General features: G+C 35.8%; 1 protein-coding gene across 1 annotated transcript; it reads left to right on the top strand.

The window, feature by feature from the left end:
• Positions 1-531: 531 nt before the first annotated feature.
• On the top strand, positions 532-974 carry LOC141249163 (uncharacterized). The gene is given in 2 exon segments (XM_073669545.1): positions 532-919; positions 922-974. Coding segments are annotated over 2 exon segments (441 nt in total).
• The last annotated feature ends 17,889 nt before the right edge of the window (positions 975-18,863 follow it).

The following is an 18,863-nucleotide window of genomic DNA, read 5'->3' as shown; positions in this document are numbered from 1 at the left end:
CTATGAGTGAGGTCAAGGAGAACTGTACAGAGGGTTCCATATATACCATTCTCATAGACTGTATATATATATAGCCATACACCAATTTCTCTTTAGCTAATGTTTCAACAGAGACTTCATAACTAAAAACATTGAATATGAATGTCTACGCACCAACAGATTCTGCAAATCAGGATACTGAGGAATAGAAATCATTGGTCTAGATTTTGATGGAAGTATAGAGTTTAGATACATACTGATCAAGATTTTGCAGGAGGCGATGAAGGTAATACAGAGCTCCAAGCACTTCCACCACAAGAAGCACAACTTCTCTGACGCGGATGAAAGGATGCAGTTAAGGTTTAAAGCAAGATGAATGGACACAAATGTTAGGGTTTAACAACAGAGGAAGCACAAATTCACTACCTACCTGTCGATTTCCAAGCAGAGCGGATGAATTGCGTAGATGCAAGATGAGGAAGACGCGCGCGGGCTGTATGTACTCTTCTTAAACTCAGTAGGTTATCTCCTCAGAACGAGAGAGAAAGGGAGATGACTACTGGATTAAGGATGAACCGGAAGAAGAGAGGGCATGTGAGCGCCGGCCATGGGCGCATCGGAAAGCACATACAACATCCTGGAGGTCGCGGTAACGCTGGTGGTATGCACCACCACCGTATTCTATTCGACAAGTACTATCCCGGTAACTTCGGTAAAGTCGGTATGAGGTACTTCCACAAGCTCTGCAACAAGTTCTTCTGCCCTAAGGTCAAGATCGAGCATCTCTGCAGGTCACTCGTTCCTTAGGAGGTCAAGGATCAAGCTTCCAAGGACAACGTTCCTTTGATTGACGTCACTCAGTTTGGATACTTCAAGGTGTTGGGAAAGGGAGTTTTTCCGCCTAATCAGCCTGTCGTTGTCAAGGCTAAGCTCATTTCAAAGATTGCGAGAAGAAGATCAAGGAAGTCGGCGGTGTTGTTCTTCTAACCGCTTAGGTTTCCGTAGTTTGCCCTTTCTCTGTCAGTACTTTGCGTTTTATTTCAATCAATTTTGATTCTACTCTAGTTTATATTTATCAATACTTTCTTATTTACAATGGTACGTAGGTTATCTTTTCAATTAAATTATATTTTAAATTCTATCTTAACTTTCTTATATGTATTTCTGATTTTTCTATTTTATAAAAAAATTAAATCTTAAAGTAATTTCTCGTGAACATAAAAAATCCAACATTACTACGGGTCAATTTAAAAACAATATTTTACTACGGTTTATAGGAATAAAAAAGTTAACATTTTTATCTCGGTTCACGAATTACCGTAGTAAATGTTATTACTCGTACTAATTTAAACATTATATTTACTACGGTTCCAAATCGAATAGTAGTAAATAATCTTAACCGTAGTAATTTAGCCCATTCAAACACGAATTTGTAACGCCATAGTAATTATCTCGCATTATTACCACGGTTGTACATGATCCGTAGTAAAATATCTCGCATTATTACCACGATTGTACATGAACCGTAGTAAAATATCATATAATTTACTACTGTTATTTGGTGAACCGTACTAAATTATATAAATTGGCCAATTTACTACAGCATGACACGAAACCGTAGTAAATTCTCCCGTAGGCAAAGACTGTTTTTCTACTAGTGTTTGTACTACCATTTTATCACAAATTTTGTTCTATCAGAACCCACCTCTAATTCTGTATTTCTTAAATAAATGTTATATTTTCGGCCATATTAAAGCTAGCAAAATGCTAGTGATAAATAAATTTGTTTTGAATTATAGAAAATCAAAGAATCTATAAAAAAGTATTCTTTGTTCTACTATTTTTATAGAAAATCAAATACCGTTATTGAAAATTAGCTACCATAGAAGAAAAAACAAAAAGTTTAAGCACACTACGTAACATATAAACAAATGAGGGAACCACTCCTCTCTCGTTTGTACAATTCTTATTTCTTTTACATGAAAAATTATTAACGAGAAGATTTTCATTAAAGGTCTCTTTTTATTAATCTGTTCCAAAACTAGACCCCTAATTTAATGTAACAATTTGATGTGACAACACATAATTTAATGTAACGATTTAATGTAACAAAACTTAATTTATTGTAACGGTAACAATTAACTTTCTTCTTGTAACGATTTAATGTAACGATTAACTTCTTTCTTGTAACAATCTAATGTAATAAAACTAATTTTAATATAAGGGGTCTAGTTTTGGAATAAACTAGGCTGATAATGCCCGTGTTTCGCACAAACTTTTATTCAAGGTTTGAGATCTTATATGGATTGTATATTAAATGCGACAAATGAGTTTGATTGAACTTTACCCTGTCATATAACTGCGTTGAAAATATGTAAAGCAGTTTCCTTGAAAAATTTAACCACCTACGTAAAAATTAACTACTAAAAGAAGATTTTCTTAGATAAAGAACTATTTTTAGAGGAATATCTTTCCATTTGTCACTTTGTTGGGTGTTACTGTGGATCTTCTAATGCAAGATACACAACAAGTTATGTAGGATCCAGTTAATGATTGACATGTGTTAATATTCAATTATTAAAAATAAAATTGCATACCTTTATTTTTTTTCCATAATAAACAGCTCCCTCCGTCCAATGTTATAACACTAATTTTCAAATTTTTGCGGGAATTAAGGCGCTGAAAATGTATTATAATTAGAGGTTAAAAGGAGGAAAGAGAAATAGACGAAGTGTGTTGGGTGAAGAGACATAGAAAAAAGAGGAGAATTATTGGTGTTAGGTGAAGATAAATTTTTGAGAGTAGTGATATTGTGTTGGAAGAAGATAATATTATAGTGGAATATTTCTTGATTTGGAATATGGGAAGAACTTTTCAGAATGCCTGAAATAGAAAGACTTGGAAACTTTTCTTTTCAAATTTAATTCAGCAATTTTATAGCACTAATGATCTTTATTGATTCTACCATAATGGTACTCAAATCGTTTTTCCGCTTAGACAACTTTCAACATACAGATTGATCTTTACTGTTTCATAACACCAATAATAATATCATTAGATCATAAATTCAGCAAATTGTAGAGGTCTGCTACAAAATGAAGTGACATCTTTCTTTGGATCAAATTTTGAAACTAAGTAGTAATTGCAAGTAGTTACTTTCCACTATTTGCTTTATAACTTTTTCCAATCAATCCCAAACAAGAGTGGTAGATTGGAGAATATGAAGGGTTATGGATCAGATTCAAAGTCATCGGTTATGGATAATATAAAAGTTGTAATGGGATTTGTTCGTGATTTATTCTCAATTAGTAGTGAATAATAGATGATTGCAATACAAACTCATATACTTTTAACCCAATTGTGACTCAGATCATTTTACCAAAAAAAATTATGACTCAGATCATAGTTTGATTTGAGAATTCAATCATCTCGAAAAATCAAGAAAGTACGATATGGTAAAGGGGTAAGTATTAGCTATTGATTTTTTATTTTAATGATTTAATATTTATTTTAGGGGTTACACCATTTGTTGCTTACTATACCCCAGAAGATCCACACTACCTGAGTGTAGCTTAAAGTTTTTGGACATATTTTACCAATGAATTTGTATATGTGATACATTGGATATGTTAGAATTTGTTTCCATGAATTGTATATCTTGAAACTCATAAGAAGATACAAATATTATTTTATGATCTTTCTACCGATCAATACATATGTTCTTGTCTTACATTGACCTAATGGTTGTGTTGTATCTAGAGAAACAACTGGAACGCTTGAGAAACATGATTGTGTTATATATAAGGAACACAAATAAGAAACTTGAGAAAGTTGACCGTGCAGAAATAGTGAAAGACGGCTTGGATCCCTGATAATGAAAAAAGAATGCCCATTTTAGCCACCTCTTCACTCAATGTAGCAACAAAAACCTACAAGTCTATCAAGTAAATAGGTAAGTAATTTATATGTGCTAAATAAACAATCCGATTTTTAATAAAAATATTTAATTATTTTAGCATTGTTTGTTTCTTCATAATATGTGATTTGTAATATTGCTACCTTCTAAAAATAATAGAGATAGCTGTCTATGCTGAGATTAAATCTTTCGATGTTTTTTTCTAGTCCAAAGTTGAAATATTATAAAAATACTCATGAGTTATAGAAAGAAATTAAATTCACCAGTGAGATACTTGGATTCATTTAGTGCATGATCTTTGGTTCAAATTAGTTGAAAGAGGTAATGTATAAGCAAAATTATGGGATATATACGTTTGTTCCAAAATGTATCTTGATAGCAACCTAAGATGTGTAGAAAAATGTGTGCTAGATTCCAACGTGTAATGTAAATATTGGCATGTTGAGTAATAAAGAGTGCAAAAAAAAAGCCTTTTTATTTAAGCATTCTCATATGTGTTTGTTTCATCCTTTTTGGACTGTTTAGTACCTTTGCTTTGCTAACAACACCTCAATCATATGCTCAAGGCTTATAAGAGACGATTGTTTTCACCATTGTGGAGCAAAGTTTCATACTAATGGGCATGATATAGGTTGAAGCAATAATCACATTCACGACTTTATTTTTATTGTGGATTTTGCTTTTGATTAATCAAGTGGTAGCTTGGTGCCTTATTTATATTGGTTGATAAGTCATTTTTTTGTTAAAGGTAAAAAAATTCTAGAGGAAGAAGGAAAGTTAGATGGTAACTTATAGTGATTGATGGTGTATGTTAATTTGAGTTTATTTCTAAGGAAGGGGAAAAGTTAGATGTAGCACTCAATGTATGGAATGACGATCATTAAATGCGGTTAATGAATTTGAAAGATAAACGGATGGTGGAGGAAGGTTGAAGGTCAAAGGGATGTTATACATATCTTCATTTATCATATTAAAGTAAATATAAGAAACAACAATGATTAGTTAATTATTATAATTGTTGTCTAAGTAATTTTTTAATTACGGTTTAGAAGGCAAAGAGGTGTGCATCACAATAGAAGGATGGAATATCTAGAGTAAATGAGAGAGATGGAACTCAATTTTTTTATAACAAGAATTCAAACAAAAATTGTATACCTGCATATTCCCTGGATGAGCGGCTTGTGATACTATAATCAACATCATCATCTCACAAACACAGAGAACCATTAAGACACTGAAAAGGAGAATTTTGATATAAAATTGGTTGCACAACGAAATTGAATTGATTACCTTGATCTTCAGTATGAAAAGATCCCTAGAATCTATTTTGTTAAACTCATAATTGCTCTTCAATTCTTTCTTCTCCTGCTCAGTGTTCTCCATGCATTCACCAAACAATGTTTATTTGGTTAATACAGATTAGAGATGCTAGTAGAAAAATTCACAAGCAATTACATGTGCACGAAAAATATCAACAAATTATGTGTATGGAAAAACTAAAGCATGAAAACTGCAAATAAATTTAAAGTGTGAGAAACCTAGAAAAGGCATCATGATGCCAAAGAGAAAGCAAACCTAAAACTTTGGAAATGGAGAGGCATCGTTGTCACCACATGCATCATCACCGTTGATAGGAGAAAGATTGGAGAAAGAAGCCATGGCTTGCAGGAATTAGAAGTCTGTCATCGACATAATTGGAAATCTCGTTTGGCTTGTTCTATCGAATTCTCTCAGTTGTGAATATTTTATAGTTTTCAAGTGCTTAATGATAAAAACAATGCAAAAGGATTTTGGTTTTATTTCTCAAAATTGCCTCATAAGCTTCTTCTTCTTTTGTAATTGATGGAGGAAATAATGTTGATTAAGTAAATGGTACATTCATTGTGAAGATGAAAGGATTATTTGGAGTTTCTATTTAAAATAAAAATGGTAGTTATTTGGAATTAAATTCGTATTTAATTATCAACGTAATATTGGATGGTTAACAAGGGTATAAAAGAGAATTCTAGAAAATATCAATGATAAGGTAAGGGGTAGAATAGAAATTTTAAATTTTAATTGGAGGTAATAAATTGACCCCGAACTCAACTTTTTCGTATATTTTGTCATTTTCTTTTGTTTTTGTGTTTTCCATTTTGTGTAATCTACCAACTTTATCTCATTGGACTACATATGTGGCAATCAAGTATGTGACTTGAAAGATTTGCATTATGAGGTAAAACTCATTGGATGCAAATCGGTCTTTAAGATCAAGATATATCATTATGAAAATGTTTCTGTCTAAAAGGCAAGGATTAGTTGCTAAAGGATTTAGACAAATGCATGGTATTGACCATGATGAAATATTGCCACCGATCATGATCAGGTATGTCCATTAAGATAATCTTCCGACAGTCGCTTATTATGATTATAAGATTTGGCAAATGGATATCAAAACCCTTTTCTAAATGGAGATTTAGAAGAGAATGTATATGTGGTACAACCACAGGTTTTGTAGATCAAGATTATCTTATGGTTTATGAAAGCTTAAGAAGTCAATTTATGGATTTGTGAAATCGTTCAGGAGTTAGAATGTTCGTTTTTGATGAAGTGATCAAATAGTTTGTTTTCATCAAATATGACAAAGAATTTTGTGTCTGCTAAAAGTTTAGTGGGAGCACAACAAGTTTAGTGGGAGCACCTAGAGGTATGAAAGCTTGATAAGTCTATCTATGGACATGAGCAATCATTTAAGAGTTTGAACATTCGTTTTGATGAATTGATCAAGTAGTTTGATTTCATCAAATATGACAAAGAACCTTGTTTCTACTAGAGTTTAGTGGGAGCACAAGAGGTTTAGTGGGAGAAAAATAACATTCTAAGTTCTATATGTGGATGACATATAACTCATTGATATTTCTATATTGAATATAGTTATGGAATTACTTGAGAAGTATTTTTAATGAAGAACTTAAGAAAATTTAAGTATATGCTAGGCATTAAGGTCTGTAATGATAGATCTTAAAGATTTGTTGGTCTGAGAATCATGGAACTTATACTGATAAGGGCTTTGATAAACTCAAAATGACAACATATAAGAAAATGGTTCTTGCCTATGAATCATGGTTCATATCTTAGTAAATGATTGTGTCTAAGAGACCTGGTGAAACTGAGAAAGATGAATAGGATTCCTTTTGCTCCAGCCATACGATATGTCATGTAGAAAATAACTTGTAGCCACCCATATGTTACATATGCTTTGAGTATGTGTAACATATACAAATCAAACCAAGTGACAAGAATTGAGGAGAATCCATGAACATCTCAAAGTACTTGAGAAGAACTAGAGATGATTTCCTGGTTTATGGAGATGATTTGTCATTGAAGAGCTGATACTACACTATGTTGATAGTGAAACGTGAAGTTGTACAAAGTGTACATATATTATAACATTGAAAATGCTTTTACCAAGATAATAACTAGGCTCACATTTAATGGCTGATCAGTATGGAGCCAAGGGTCTCAAGGAAATTTAATTATTATTGAGACGTTATTCGTATTATGATAAATCTTGTTTATCGTTATTATACACTTTTATGCTTGACTTATATATGATTTTCATATTATTATTCAATTGCTTGGAATTGAATAAAGTATCCAAATAATTTTGTAGTTAACAAATGGGTCCATCAAAACTGTTTTGATGGATGAAGCCCCATTAAGTAAATTGAAATTACGAAATTATTAAGCTGCCCGTGGTCTTAGTCATTAACTTGGATACAAATGACTTAATAATAGACCATATTGTGAGATTGATTGATAACACCGGGTTTCATGTGTTATAGGGACATAGATATGTCTAATCAATTACATTAATATGTATGGTGATACATATTGGGCATATCGTTCTTAGGATTATGTGGGACCTTACTGCAGAGTTCTAAGATTATTCATGATTAGTGAGTTCCTTAGACATGAGTATGATATAGTCTTCATTTGATTGCTGGTATATCTTTGACGCTGCTAAACGCTGACCATAACAGGCTGTTATAAAAGTAGTGATTGGGATTGCCAAAAGTTAAGTGGGAGATATAGTCCTACAAGATTGAATATGTCCTCCTATTCCGTGTATACTATGATACATTTGGAAAGGAATGGTGTCTCGGCCACTTTTAGAGTGAGAACTGTGGAAAACGCATGGCCATGCTCATATGGATTATGATAATCATCTGTACTGACAGTTCGATCTCGAGAGTTCAAGAAGCATATTTGGCGGAAAAGATGAGTTTCATCATATAGTCAAATTAGACATTAAGTGACAAAGGAATTTTAACATTGCACACTTGTTTTAAAGAAAAGTGGGATATTGAAGGAATTGTGTCTTTTAATCAAAGTTGCAATTACTGATTATGAAGTGGGACTATTAATGGACATTCATAATCCGATTATTTTAGGAATCATAGTGCTTTGTTAGAAGCCAACTGTGATTTATGGACTTGGTGTTATTAAGTTCATTGCTATTATAATTGGGTCCTACGAGGTCACACCCTAAGAGTTTATAGACTGGATATTATGAGAGAGTTATTATATAAAGTATATAATATATAGTTATATAAGATATAACTTTGAAATAGAGTTTATTAATAATAATGAGTTATTATTAATTTAAGATAATATTTCATTAGAGAATTAAGATATTATCCTAATAGGCCCAATAGGAAGCTTATAAATAAGGATGGATTTTCTAAGAGAAACCTTAATCCAGTACTTTATTTCTCTCTAGAATTCTACAACATCTCTCTCAAGGAGAATCCTTTCGTCTTCAACCTAGCAGTTGATTCAAAGGCATCCAGTTGTTTGCTCGGGTGGACTAATTAGAGGAGCTTCATTTGCGGCTCTCGATCTTCTCGTTCATCCGGAAATTCACGCATCAAGAGGTATTATTTCTTCTATACCTGAATCCAATTGATTTATGCTAGATCCTACATTTAGATGTTAGGAAATCGTTTTCTGCAATTCTGCTTATACGCATATAAAATCCCTACAGTTTGTTCATTGCCAAAATTTGACTTTTCCCCCTTTGTAGAAGACTTGCGTATACACGTAATTCTGATTTTAATCACTCTTATTTTCTACTTGGTGAGAAATCGTTTTTAGTTATGTTTTCTGTGGTACGGTTTGATCAATGGAATGTGTTTCTTCCTTTCTTCTGTTTAAAATTCTTGATGTTAAACTTTATGAGAGCATCTCTTTTATTTAATGGTAATGCAGGGGATTATCTGGTGATTATCTGGAAGTTGAGAACAAGTCAGCTTTGTCTTTTGCTAAAGCTATAGAGAAGTCTGTGGATGAACATTTATCTGATATGTCCGGGGAATTGCTGCCAAAGTCATCACAGACCTCGCAAGTGAATGCTGAATATATTACCAAACAGTTTCCTGAAGCACAAATGCAGTCAAAAGATTTGATGGAATACAAGCAAGAAGCAATGTCAAGTGTATTGAATAAAGATGGTAATGAGATCAAAGTTGATAGTTTGCCTCCACCAAATATAACTTCTCCCACACCTAGTGATGTATGCGAAGAGAGACATTACCCACCTAGAAGACAAGTTTCTGCCGTAAGTTTCTGCTGAGGGCTTAGTAAGGTTATGCAGTATTCACTGCTTGAGTGGATGGAATTGGATCAATAGAAGAAAGGATAAGAAATCTTGGAAGAGAGTACGTCTATATATATATACATGAGGATGGAGACCAATTTATATAATTAATCAGATTGGTAGATTCCTTAATAAACCAATATTATAGAAGAAGTAGAACAATTATATACAAGAATAAAATGTATAATGTATCGGAGCTGGACCGGTGGAAGGCTAGATACCGGCTGCCTACATAACCCTCGCCTAGTGCTCGGGATCAAGCTCGATGTAGTTCTCCTATTCTATTCTAGACATACCCTATGTTTGTTCTTCTCTTGCAGTAGAAATATTGGTACTATTTATAACGGTTGATGTTGTGGGTGCTTTTCCTCTTCCTTTCCCCGGTGGTGGAGGTGGCGGTGGTGGTGGCGGTGGCGTTGTCTTTATTTCGGACGTACTTCTGAGCATGGAAGGCGATCTGAGCGGGGGATTTTGTTGTCAGAAGCTCTCTTGAAATGGTCTTCCATTTCCCTTTCCCATATCTCTCATAACCAAGCACAGTCTGAGCTCTTCCTCCGTCCAACGCGATGTCATCCTATTCTTCTTCAGAGCCGCCTGTGGCTCCATTGTGTTAGTTCCGAGAATCAGAATTGAATAACGATGATACATAATGTATGAGCCGCTTAGAGAAAACCGATTTGAAAAATCAGAATTGAACATTGCTGCACCACGGTAGAGATCCGCTGCCTTAGAAGCGAATTCGCCCTGATCCGAGGAGTACAATCAAACTGGCGTCGCCCCCAAAGGTTAACGCAACTTCCCTCGATCGCGGTCTCTCGCCAACGAAGGAATGAAATCAATCGGAAGTTGTGTTCAGAGAGAAGAGAGGTTTTTTGTGTAAATCATTTTTTAAGCGATTGATCTTCTAAAGAGAGGTTTTTCTATCTTATATAGAAAACCAGAACCCCCACTAAGAACGTGGAAAGTTACCACGTCCACAGAAATCAAATCGGAACAGAATTGACTTATTAAAAGAATCGGAAAAACATTTTAATTAAAACGGAAGAATCGGAAACCAAATTAATTTACGTTCCGATTTTCCGATGCTCAAAAATTAATGTGAGTAACAAAACCGGGCCCCACCACACCGCACACGTGACACGGACCGAGACCGGACCGGACCGACCCGACCCGACCGACCACCCGCCCAAACGGACAGACGGCGGCGGCGGTGCACGCGAGGGGGACTCCTTTCTATGCTAGTTAACCCCTCTAAGAATTATGTGCTTTATATACTAGTGGGTTTACTATTGTTTGGTCGATGTGGGATACCATGGTTTTTGCTTTTGCACTTATAGTGCTCAACACTAACAATCCCCCACAAGTAAAGAAGCACAAAACAATTTTTTTAAAACAAAGATTTATGAACACACTAATAAGGTTTGAAGCATAAGTGAAGGTATCTTACGATTTGAACCATCACGTAGTGATATTAAAGTAGTTCTTTCGTAGGGGGAGTGAACGAATCTGGAATTCTCCTAACTATAGAGCTAATTTAACAACACACTTCTCACCAATAACTTTCTATGATTCCGCAATAAGAAGTATCTCATACTTCTTTGGGATGCTATAAAGTGCTCTAGAAAGATCACCCGAGTCTTTCATAGAAGGATGCAAGTCCTTCACATTCTAGTAGGTGACTTCATCAAGTCTTGTCTCAAAAGGACCACCCAGTATGGGTTATGAAATCATTAAGAGTCTACGATTCACCCTCACACAATTCAATGGTGAACTCATCAAGTCCTTCTCAGTAGGACCACCCAAAAACCTGGGCTATGAGAACATTAAGAGCTACAGCTCAACCTCACAAACACTAATCTTAGGAATGGAAATAGTGTATACCTTATGAGTCTTTTCAAGGCTTCGTTTGACCACTAAGGGATCCACCCAGAATTCCATAACACACGGGCTTAGGGGTTTGTTTGGCAAAATCATGATCAAGACATTTTTTCCTAAAAATATTTATTGTGTACTTTTCTATTTTTGAATGTTTGACATCGTTTTCCATGGCGGAAAATAATTTTTACGAAAAACCGTGAAATGTCTTTATAAGTACATTGTCAAACAAACCCTAAGTCCCATTCCTCTTGACGAATCAAGAACCAATTTCTTACTTAGTCCTTTAGTAAATGGATCAGCTAAGTTCCTCTCCGATCTCACGAACTCTAGGCCTATTACACCATTCGTTATAAGCTGTCTCACAGACTCATGTCTGATCCGAATGTGCCTCTTATTGCCATTATAGGCATTGCTGTTTGCTACACAAATAGCAGCCTGTGAGTCACAATGTAGAGAAATAGTAGGGTTTTTTTGCCCCACAATGGTAAGTCAGCCAGTAAACTTCTCAATCATTCAGCCTCTTGACATGCTAAGTCTAAAGCAATAAATTCAGACTCCATAGTAGATCTAGCTATACATGACTGTTTACAAGACTTCCAAGAGATAGCACCACCACACAATGTAAATACATATCCACTAGTGGAGTTAACCTCATCATTATCAGTAACCCAGTTTGCATCACAATATCCTTCTAACACATTAGGATAACCAACAAAATGCATTCCCCAATCCCTGGTGCCTCTAAGATATCTCAATAATCTATTGAGAGCAAACAATGATCTCTACTTGGGTTATGAGTATACTGACTAAGTCTACTAACAACATAAGCAATATCAGGTCGAGTACAATTCATCAAGAACATCAAACTTCCAATCACTTTAGCATATTCATTATGAGAAACACTATCATTAAGATTTTTCTTCAATTGCATGCTATGATCATATGGAAGTTTTACTGGCACAACATCAAATTGATTAAATTTCTTTAATACTTTATCTACATAATGTGGTTGTGACAATATGAAGCCATTTTCAGTTCTAGTTACTTTAACACCTAGAATCACATTTGCTTCACCTAAATCTTTCATGTCAAACTTAGAGGAAAGAAATAGTTTGGTTGTGTTAATCACATTAATGTGAGTCCCAAAAATCAACATGTCATCCACATAAAGACATATAATAACACAATCAACACCAAACAATTTCGAATAAACGCAAGCATCAGATCCATTTACCTTGAATCCAAAGCCTAATATGATTTTATGAAATTTTTCATACCATTGCTTTGGTGCTTGCTTCAAACCGTACAAAGACTTCTTTAATTTGCACACTTTGCTCTCTTGTCCAGGAACTACACATCCCGGAGGCTGTTGCATATAAATCACCTCATTAAGATCACCATTTAAAAAAGCAGTTTTAACATCCATTTGATGTACTAATAACTTATAGCTATAGGCTAAATCAAATAATGCACGAATGGTCGAAATCTTAGTAACAGGAGAATAAGTGTCAAAGAAGTCAATTCCATACTTTTGAGTGAAACCTTTAATAACTAGTCTAGCCTTATATCTTTCATCAGAGCCATCAATCTTAAGCTTCTTCTTAATGATCCACTTACATCCTATGGCTTTGTTTCCCTTAAGCATCTCTACTAGTTCCCATGTATGATTAGACATAATTAAATCTATTTCACTTTTAATTGCATCCTTCCAAAAACTAGCATCTAATGAACTCACTGCCTCATCATATGTCTTAGGGTCATCCTCTAGCATATGTACACTAATGAATGTCTCATTTAATTCATTTGCATCATTGAGTTCAATTAAATAAGAAGTCACAAAATCAGGAACAAAGGTAGTAGCTTTCTTTTGTCTTTTACTCTTCCTAGGTTCAATTTCATGGATAGGCGTGGAAGGTAACGTCCTAGAAGAAGATGCAACATTAGGCATAGAATCAATTTGCACAACATTTTTCTTTAAAGGAAATACATGCTAAAAAAATTCAGCATCTCTATATTCACATATAGAACGATCACTCAAACACATGAATCGATAAGCAGCACTGTTCTGGGCATAACCAATAAACACATCATCAAAGGTCTTAGATCCAATTGCATCAATCTTAAAAGCAGGCAATCCTACCTTAGCTAGACACCCCCACACTTTCAGAAATTTCAGGTTAGACGCATGACCTTTCCATAATTCGTAGGGTGTCTTATCTAACTTCTTATGAGGTACTCTATTAAGAATATGGTTCGCAGTCAATACAGCCTCACCCCACATGTTATCAGGTAAACCAGAACTCGAAAGTAAAGCATTCATCATTTCTTTTAAAGTTTGGTTTTTCCTTTCAGCTATACCATTTTGTTGTGGGCTGTATGGAGCTGTAAACTCATGATTTATACCATTATTCTCACAGAATTCTTTCCATGAGTTAGTGATATATTCACCTCCTTTAACTGACCTAATCCTTTAAATCTTACGATTCAATTGGTTTTCTACTTCAGCCATATAAGTGTAAAACACATTTTCAGCTTCATCTTTGGATCCCAATAAATATAATTTCGTATATCTCGAATGATCATCAACAAAAGTAATGTAGTATTTCTTTCCACCTCTAGATTCGGTGTTCCTAAATTCTGCTAGGTCTGAATGGATTAATTCCAACAATTCAGTTGTCCTTTCATTAACAGAATTAAAAGTCTTTCTCTTAAATATGGCCTCTACACATACATTACACTTTTTATGATCATATTTATTCAAGTTCGAAATTAATCCTATTGCATGCATTCGATTAATAGATTTAACATTCATATGTCCTAATTTAGCATGCCATAAGTCCAAAGATTCAACGATATAAGCAGAAGAACCAATTTCATTGCCAACAACAACATCAATTTCAAGGAAATACAATAAGTTGTTCCTATACGCCTTTCCTAGGAAAACACCATTCTTACTCAAAACTATTTTCCCGCATTCAGTTACTTGCTTAATTCCAGCAATCTCAAGCAAAGCACCAGAAATTAAATTTCTACGCATGGAAGGCACAAATAACACAGTTTGAAGGGTAAGAGACTTCCCTGAAGTGAGCTTTAGCGTCACCTTCCCTTTCCCTAGCACCGCAGCAGTGGTAGAGTTCCCCATGTACACCTGATCGACCCCAGAGGCTTCTTCAAACTCAGCAAAAAGCTCCCTGTTGGCACATATGTGCCTGGTAGCTCCACCGCTGATCATCCAGTCAGTCTTCTCAGCAATAGAGTTGACTTTAATGACTACAACAACGAAGTTCTGTGGACCTTCAACTAGGTTCGCCTGATCTGGATTGGGCTTCGAGGCACTCTTCTGGATGTCGCTCCTCTTGAAGCATTGGAACGCCTTGTGACCCTGTTTCCCGCATACGTAGCAGCCAAATTTTGGTCATCTAAGATTGCTTTCCAGACTTCTTGAACGGCTTGTTTTTCTGAAATTTGCCCTTCTTCTGAGCAGCAGAGGGCTCCTTCTTCTTGAACTTGTTTGCATTCGAGGACTCAACAATATTAGCCATGGCATAATTTTCAGAAGGTTTAGGAGCAGGCTTATCCTTGAGGCGATTTGCCTCCTCAATCTTCATGTGGCTGACGAGATTAACCAAAGTCAGGTCCTTCTTCTTGTGCTTGAGATGGTTTCTGTAGTTTGCCCAAGAGTCAGGAAGTTTCTCTAGCAGAAAGTTCGCTTGCAGAACCTCGCACATCTTCATGCCTTCAGCCAGAATATCATCCACGATGTTCTCATACTCATGAACCTGCACCATGATGGGTTTGTCGTCGACCATTTTGAACTGCATAAATTTCTCACAGATGTACTTCTTCTTTCCTGCATCATTAGTGCCATATTTGGTCGCCAGCAGGTCCCAAATAGCTTTCACAGATTTCATCGGAGTCAGCAGGTCGAAGATGGAATTCGTCACATGACTCAGGATATGTCCCCGGATCATCTTGTTGTTGGATTCGTACTTCTTGACCCGTTCAGTCTGCGCAACAACTTGCACTTCGGTCTGTTCAACATCGGTTAAGGAATATGCAACTACCTTTCCGAGGACTTCTTCAGCGACTAGGGCACCGACTGGAGGATCCTGAAGGAGGACATAATCGGCATCCATCTGTTCTGAGAAAATCAAGAATTTCTGGTTCCACCTTTTGTAGTTGCTTCCATCCAGAGGATCTCCCGGATTCATGTTCATAAGAGGCTTGAAGAATTGAGTCATCTGCATCTTGTGAGATCTCGAAAATAGAATAGATTAGCTTCTAAATTGATAGTTCCGAGAATCAGAATTGAATAACAATGATACAAAATGTATGAGCCGCTTAGAGAAAACCGATTTGAAAAATCAGAATTGAACGTTGTTGCGCCACGGTAGAAATCCGCTGCCAAAGAAGCAAATTCCCCCTGATCCGAGGAGTACAATCAGATTGGCGTCGCCCCCCAAGGTTAACGCAGCTTCCCTCGATCGCGGTCTCTCGCCAACGAAGGAATGGAATCAATCGGAAGTTGTGTTCAGAGAGAAGAGAGTTTTTTTGTGTAAATCGTTTTTAAGCGATCGATCTTCTGAAGAGAGGTTTTTCTATCTTATATAGAACACCAGAATCCTCACTAAGAACGTGGGAAGTTACCACGTCCACAGAAATCAAATCGGAACAGAATTGACTAATTAAAAGAATCGGAAAAACATTTTAATTAAAACGGAAGAATCGGAAACGAAATTAATTTACGTTCCGATTTTCCGATGCTCAAAAATTAATTTGAGTAACAAAACCGGGCCCCACCACACCGCGCACATGACACGGACCGAGACCGGACCGGACCGACCCGACCGGACCGACCGCCTGCCCGCCCGAAAGGACGGACGGCAGCGACGGTGCGCGCGAGGGGGACTCCTTTCTATGCTAGTTAACCCCTCTAAGAATTATGTGCTTTATATACTAGTGGGTTTAATGTTGTTTGGTCGATGTGGGAAACCATGGTTTTTGCTTTTGCACTTATAGTGATCAGCACTAACAATCCCCCACAAGTACAGAAGCACAAAACAATTTTTTAAAACAAAGATTTCTGAACACACTAATAAGGTTTGAAGCATAAGTGAAGGTATCTTACGATTTGAACCATCACGTAGTGAAATTAAAGTAGTTCTTTATTAGGGAGAGTGAACAAATCTGGAACCCTCCTAACTCAAGAGCTAATTTAACAACACACTTCTCACCATAACTTTCTATGATTCCGCAATAAGAAGTATCTCATACTTCCTTGGGATGCTATAAAGTGCTCTAGAATGATCACCCGAGTGTTTCATAGAAGGTTTCAAGTCCTTCACACTCTAGTAGGTGACTTCATCAAGTCCTGTCTCCAAAGGCCCACCCTGTATGGGTTATGAAATCATTAAGAGTCTATGACTCACCCTCACACAATTTAACGGTGAACTCATCAAGTCCTTCTCAGTAGGACCACCCAAAAACCTAGGCTATGAGAACATTAAGAGCTACAGTTCAACCTCACATAGTCTTAGGAATGGAAATAGTGTATAACTTATGAGTCTTTTCAAGGCTTTGTTTGACCACTAAGGGATCCACCCAGAATTCCTCAACACACGTGCTTAAGTCCCATTCCTCTTGACGAATCAAGAACCAACTTCTTACTTAGTCCTTTAGTAAATGGATCAGCTAAGTTCCTCTCCGATCTCACGAACTCTAGGCCTATTACACCATTCGTTATCAGCTGTCTCACAGACTCATGTCTGATCCGAATGTGCCTCTTTTTGCCATTATAGGCGTTGCCGTTTGCTACACAAATAGCAGCCTGTGAGTCACAATGTAGAGAAATAGTAGGGTTTTTTGCCCCCACAATGGTAAGTCAGCCAGTAAACTTCTCAACCATTCAGCCTCTTGACCTGCTAAGTCTAAAGCAATAAATTCAGACTCCATAGTAGACCTAGCTATACATGACTGTTTACAAGACTTCCAAGAGATAGCACCACCACACAATGTAAATACATATCCACTAGTGGAGCTAACCTCATCATTATCAGTAACCTAGTTTGCATCACAATATCCTTCTAACACATTAGGATAATCAAAAAAATGCAATCCCCAATCCATGGTGCCTCTAATATATATCAATAATCTATTGAGTGCAAACCAATGATCTCTACTTGGGTTATGAGTATACCGACTAAGTCTACTAACATCATAAGCAATATCAGGTCGAGTACAGTTCATCAAGAACATCAAACTTCCAATCACTTTAGCATATTCATTCTGAGAAACACTATCATTAAGATTTTTCTTCAATTGCATGTTATGATCATATGGAAGTTTTACTGGCACAACATCAAATTGATTAAATTTCTTTAATACTTTCTCTACATAATGTGGTTGTGACAATATGAAGGCATTTTCAGTTCTAGTTACTTTAACACCTAGAATCACATCTTCTTCACCTAAATCTTTCATGTCAAACTTAAAGGAAAGAAATAGTTTGGTTGTGTTAATCACATTAATGTGAGTCCACATAAAGACATATAATAACACAATCAGCACCAAACAATTTCGAATAAACGCAAGCATCAGATCCATTTACCTTGAATCCAAAGCCTAATATGGTTTTATGAAATTTGTCATACCATTGCTTTGGTGCTTGCTTCAAACCGTACAATGACTTCTTTAATTTGCACACTTTGCTCTCTTGTCCAGGAACTACACATCCCGGAGGCTGTTGCATATAAATCTCCTCATTAAGATCACCATTTAAAAATGCAGTTTTAACATCCATTTGATGTACTAATAAATTATAGCTAGAGGCTAAAGCAAATAATGCACGAATGGTCGAAATCTTAGTAACATGAGAATAAGTGTTAAAGAAGTCAATTCCATACTTTTGAGTGAAACCTTTAATAACTAGTCTAGCCTTACATCTTTCAATAGAGCCATCAATCTTAAGCTTCTTCTTAAAGATCCACTTACATCCTATGACTTTGTTTCCCTTAGGCATCTCTACTAGTTCCCATGTATGATTAGACATAATTGAATCTATTTCACTTTTAATTGCATCCTTCCAAAATCTAGCATCTAATGAACTCACTGCCTCATCATATATCTTAGGGTCATCCTCTAGCATATGTACACTAATGAATGTCTCATTTAATTCATTTACATCATCGAGTTCAATTAAATAAGAAGTGACAAAATCAATTTGCACAACATTTTTCTTTAAAGGAAATACATGCTAAAAAAATTCAGCATCTCAATATTCACATATAGAACGATCACTCAAACATATGAATTGATAAGCAGCACTGTTCTGGGCATAACCAATACACACATCATCAAAGGTCTTAGATCCAATTGCATCAATCTTAAAAGCAGGCAATCCTACCTTAGCTAGACACCCCCACACTTTCAGAAATTTCAGGTTAGACGCATGAC

The sequence above is a fragment of the Phyllobates terribilis genome, unplaced genomic scaffold (assembly GCF_046119375.1).
Source record: "Phyllobates terribilis strain yellow unplaced genomic scaffold, ASM4611937v1 Scaffold_4330__1_contigs__length_62219, whole genome shotgun sequence".
In the NCBI taxonomy this organism is placed as follows: domain Eukaryota; kingdom Metazoa; phylum Chordata; class Amphibia; order Anura; family Dendrobatidae; genus Phyllobates; species Phyllobates terribilis.
Note: the sequence above shows the minus strand (reverse complement) of the source record. Positions and strands in the feature narration are given on the sequence as shown.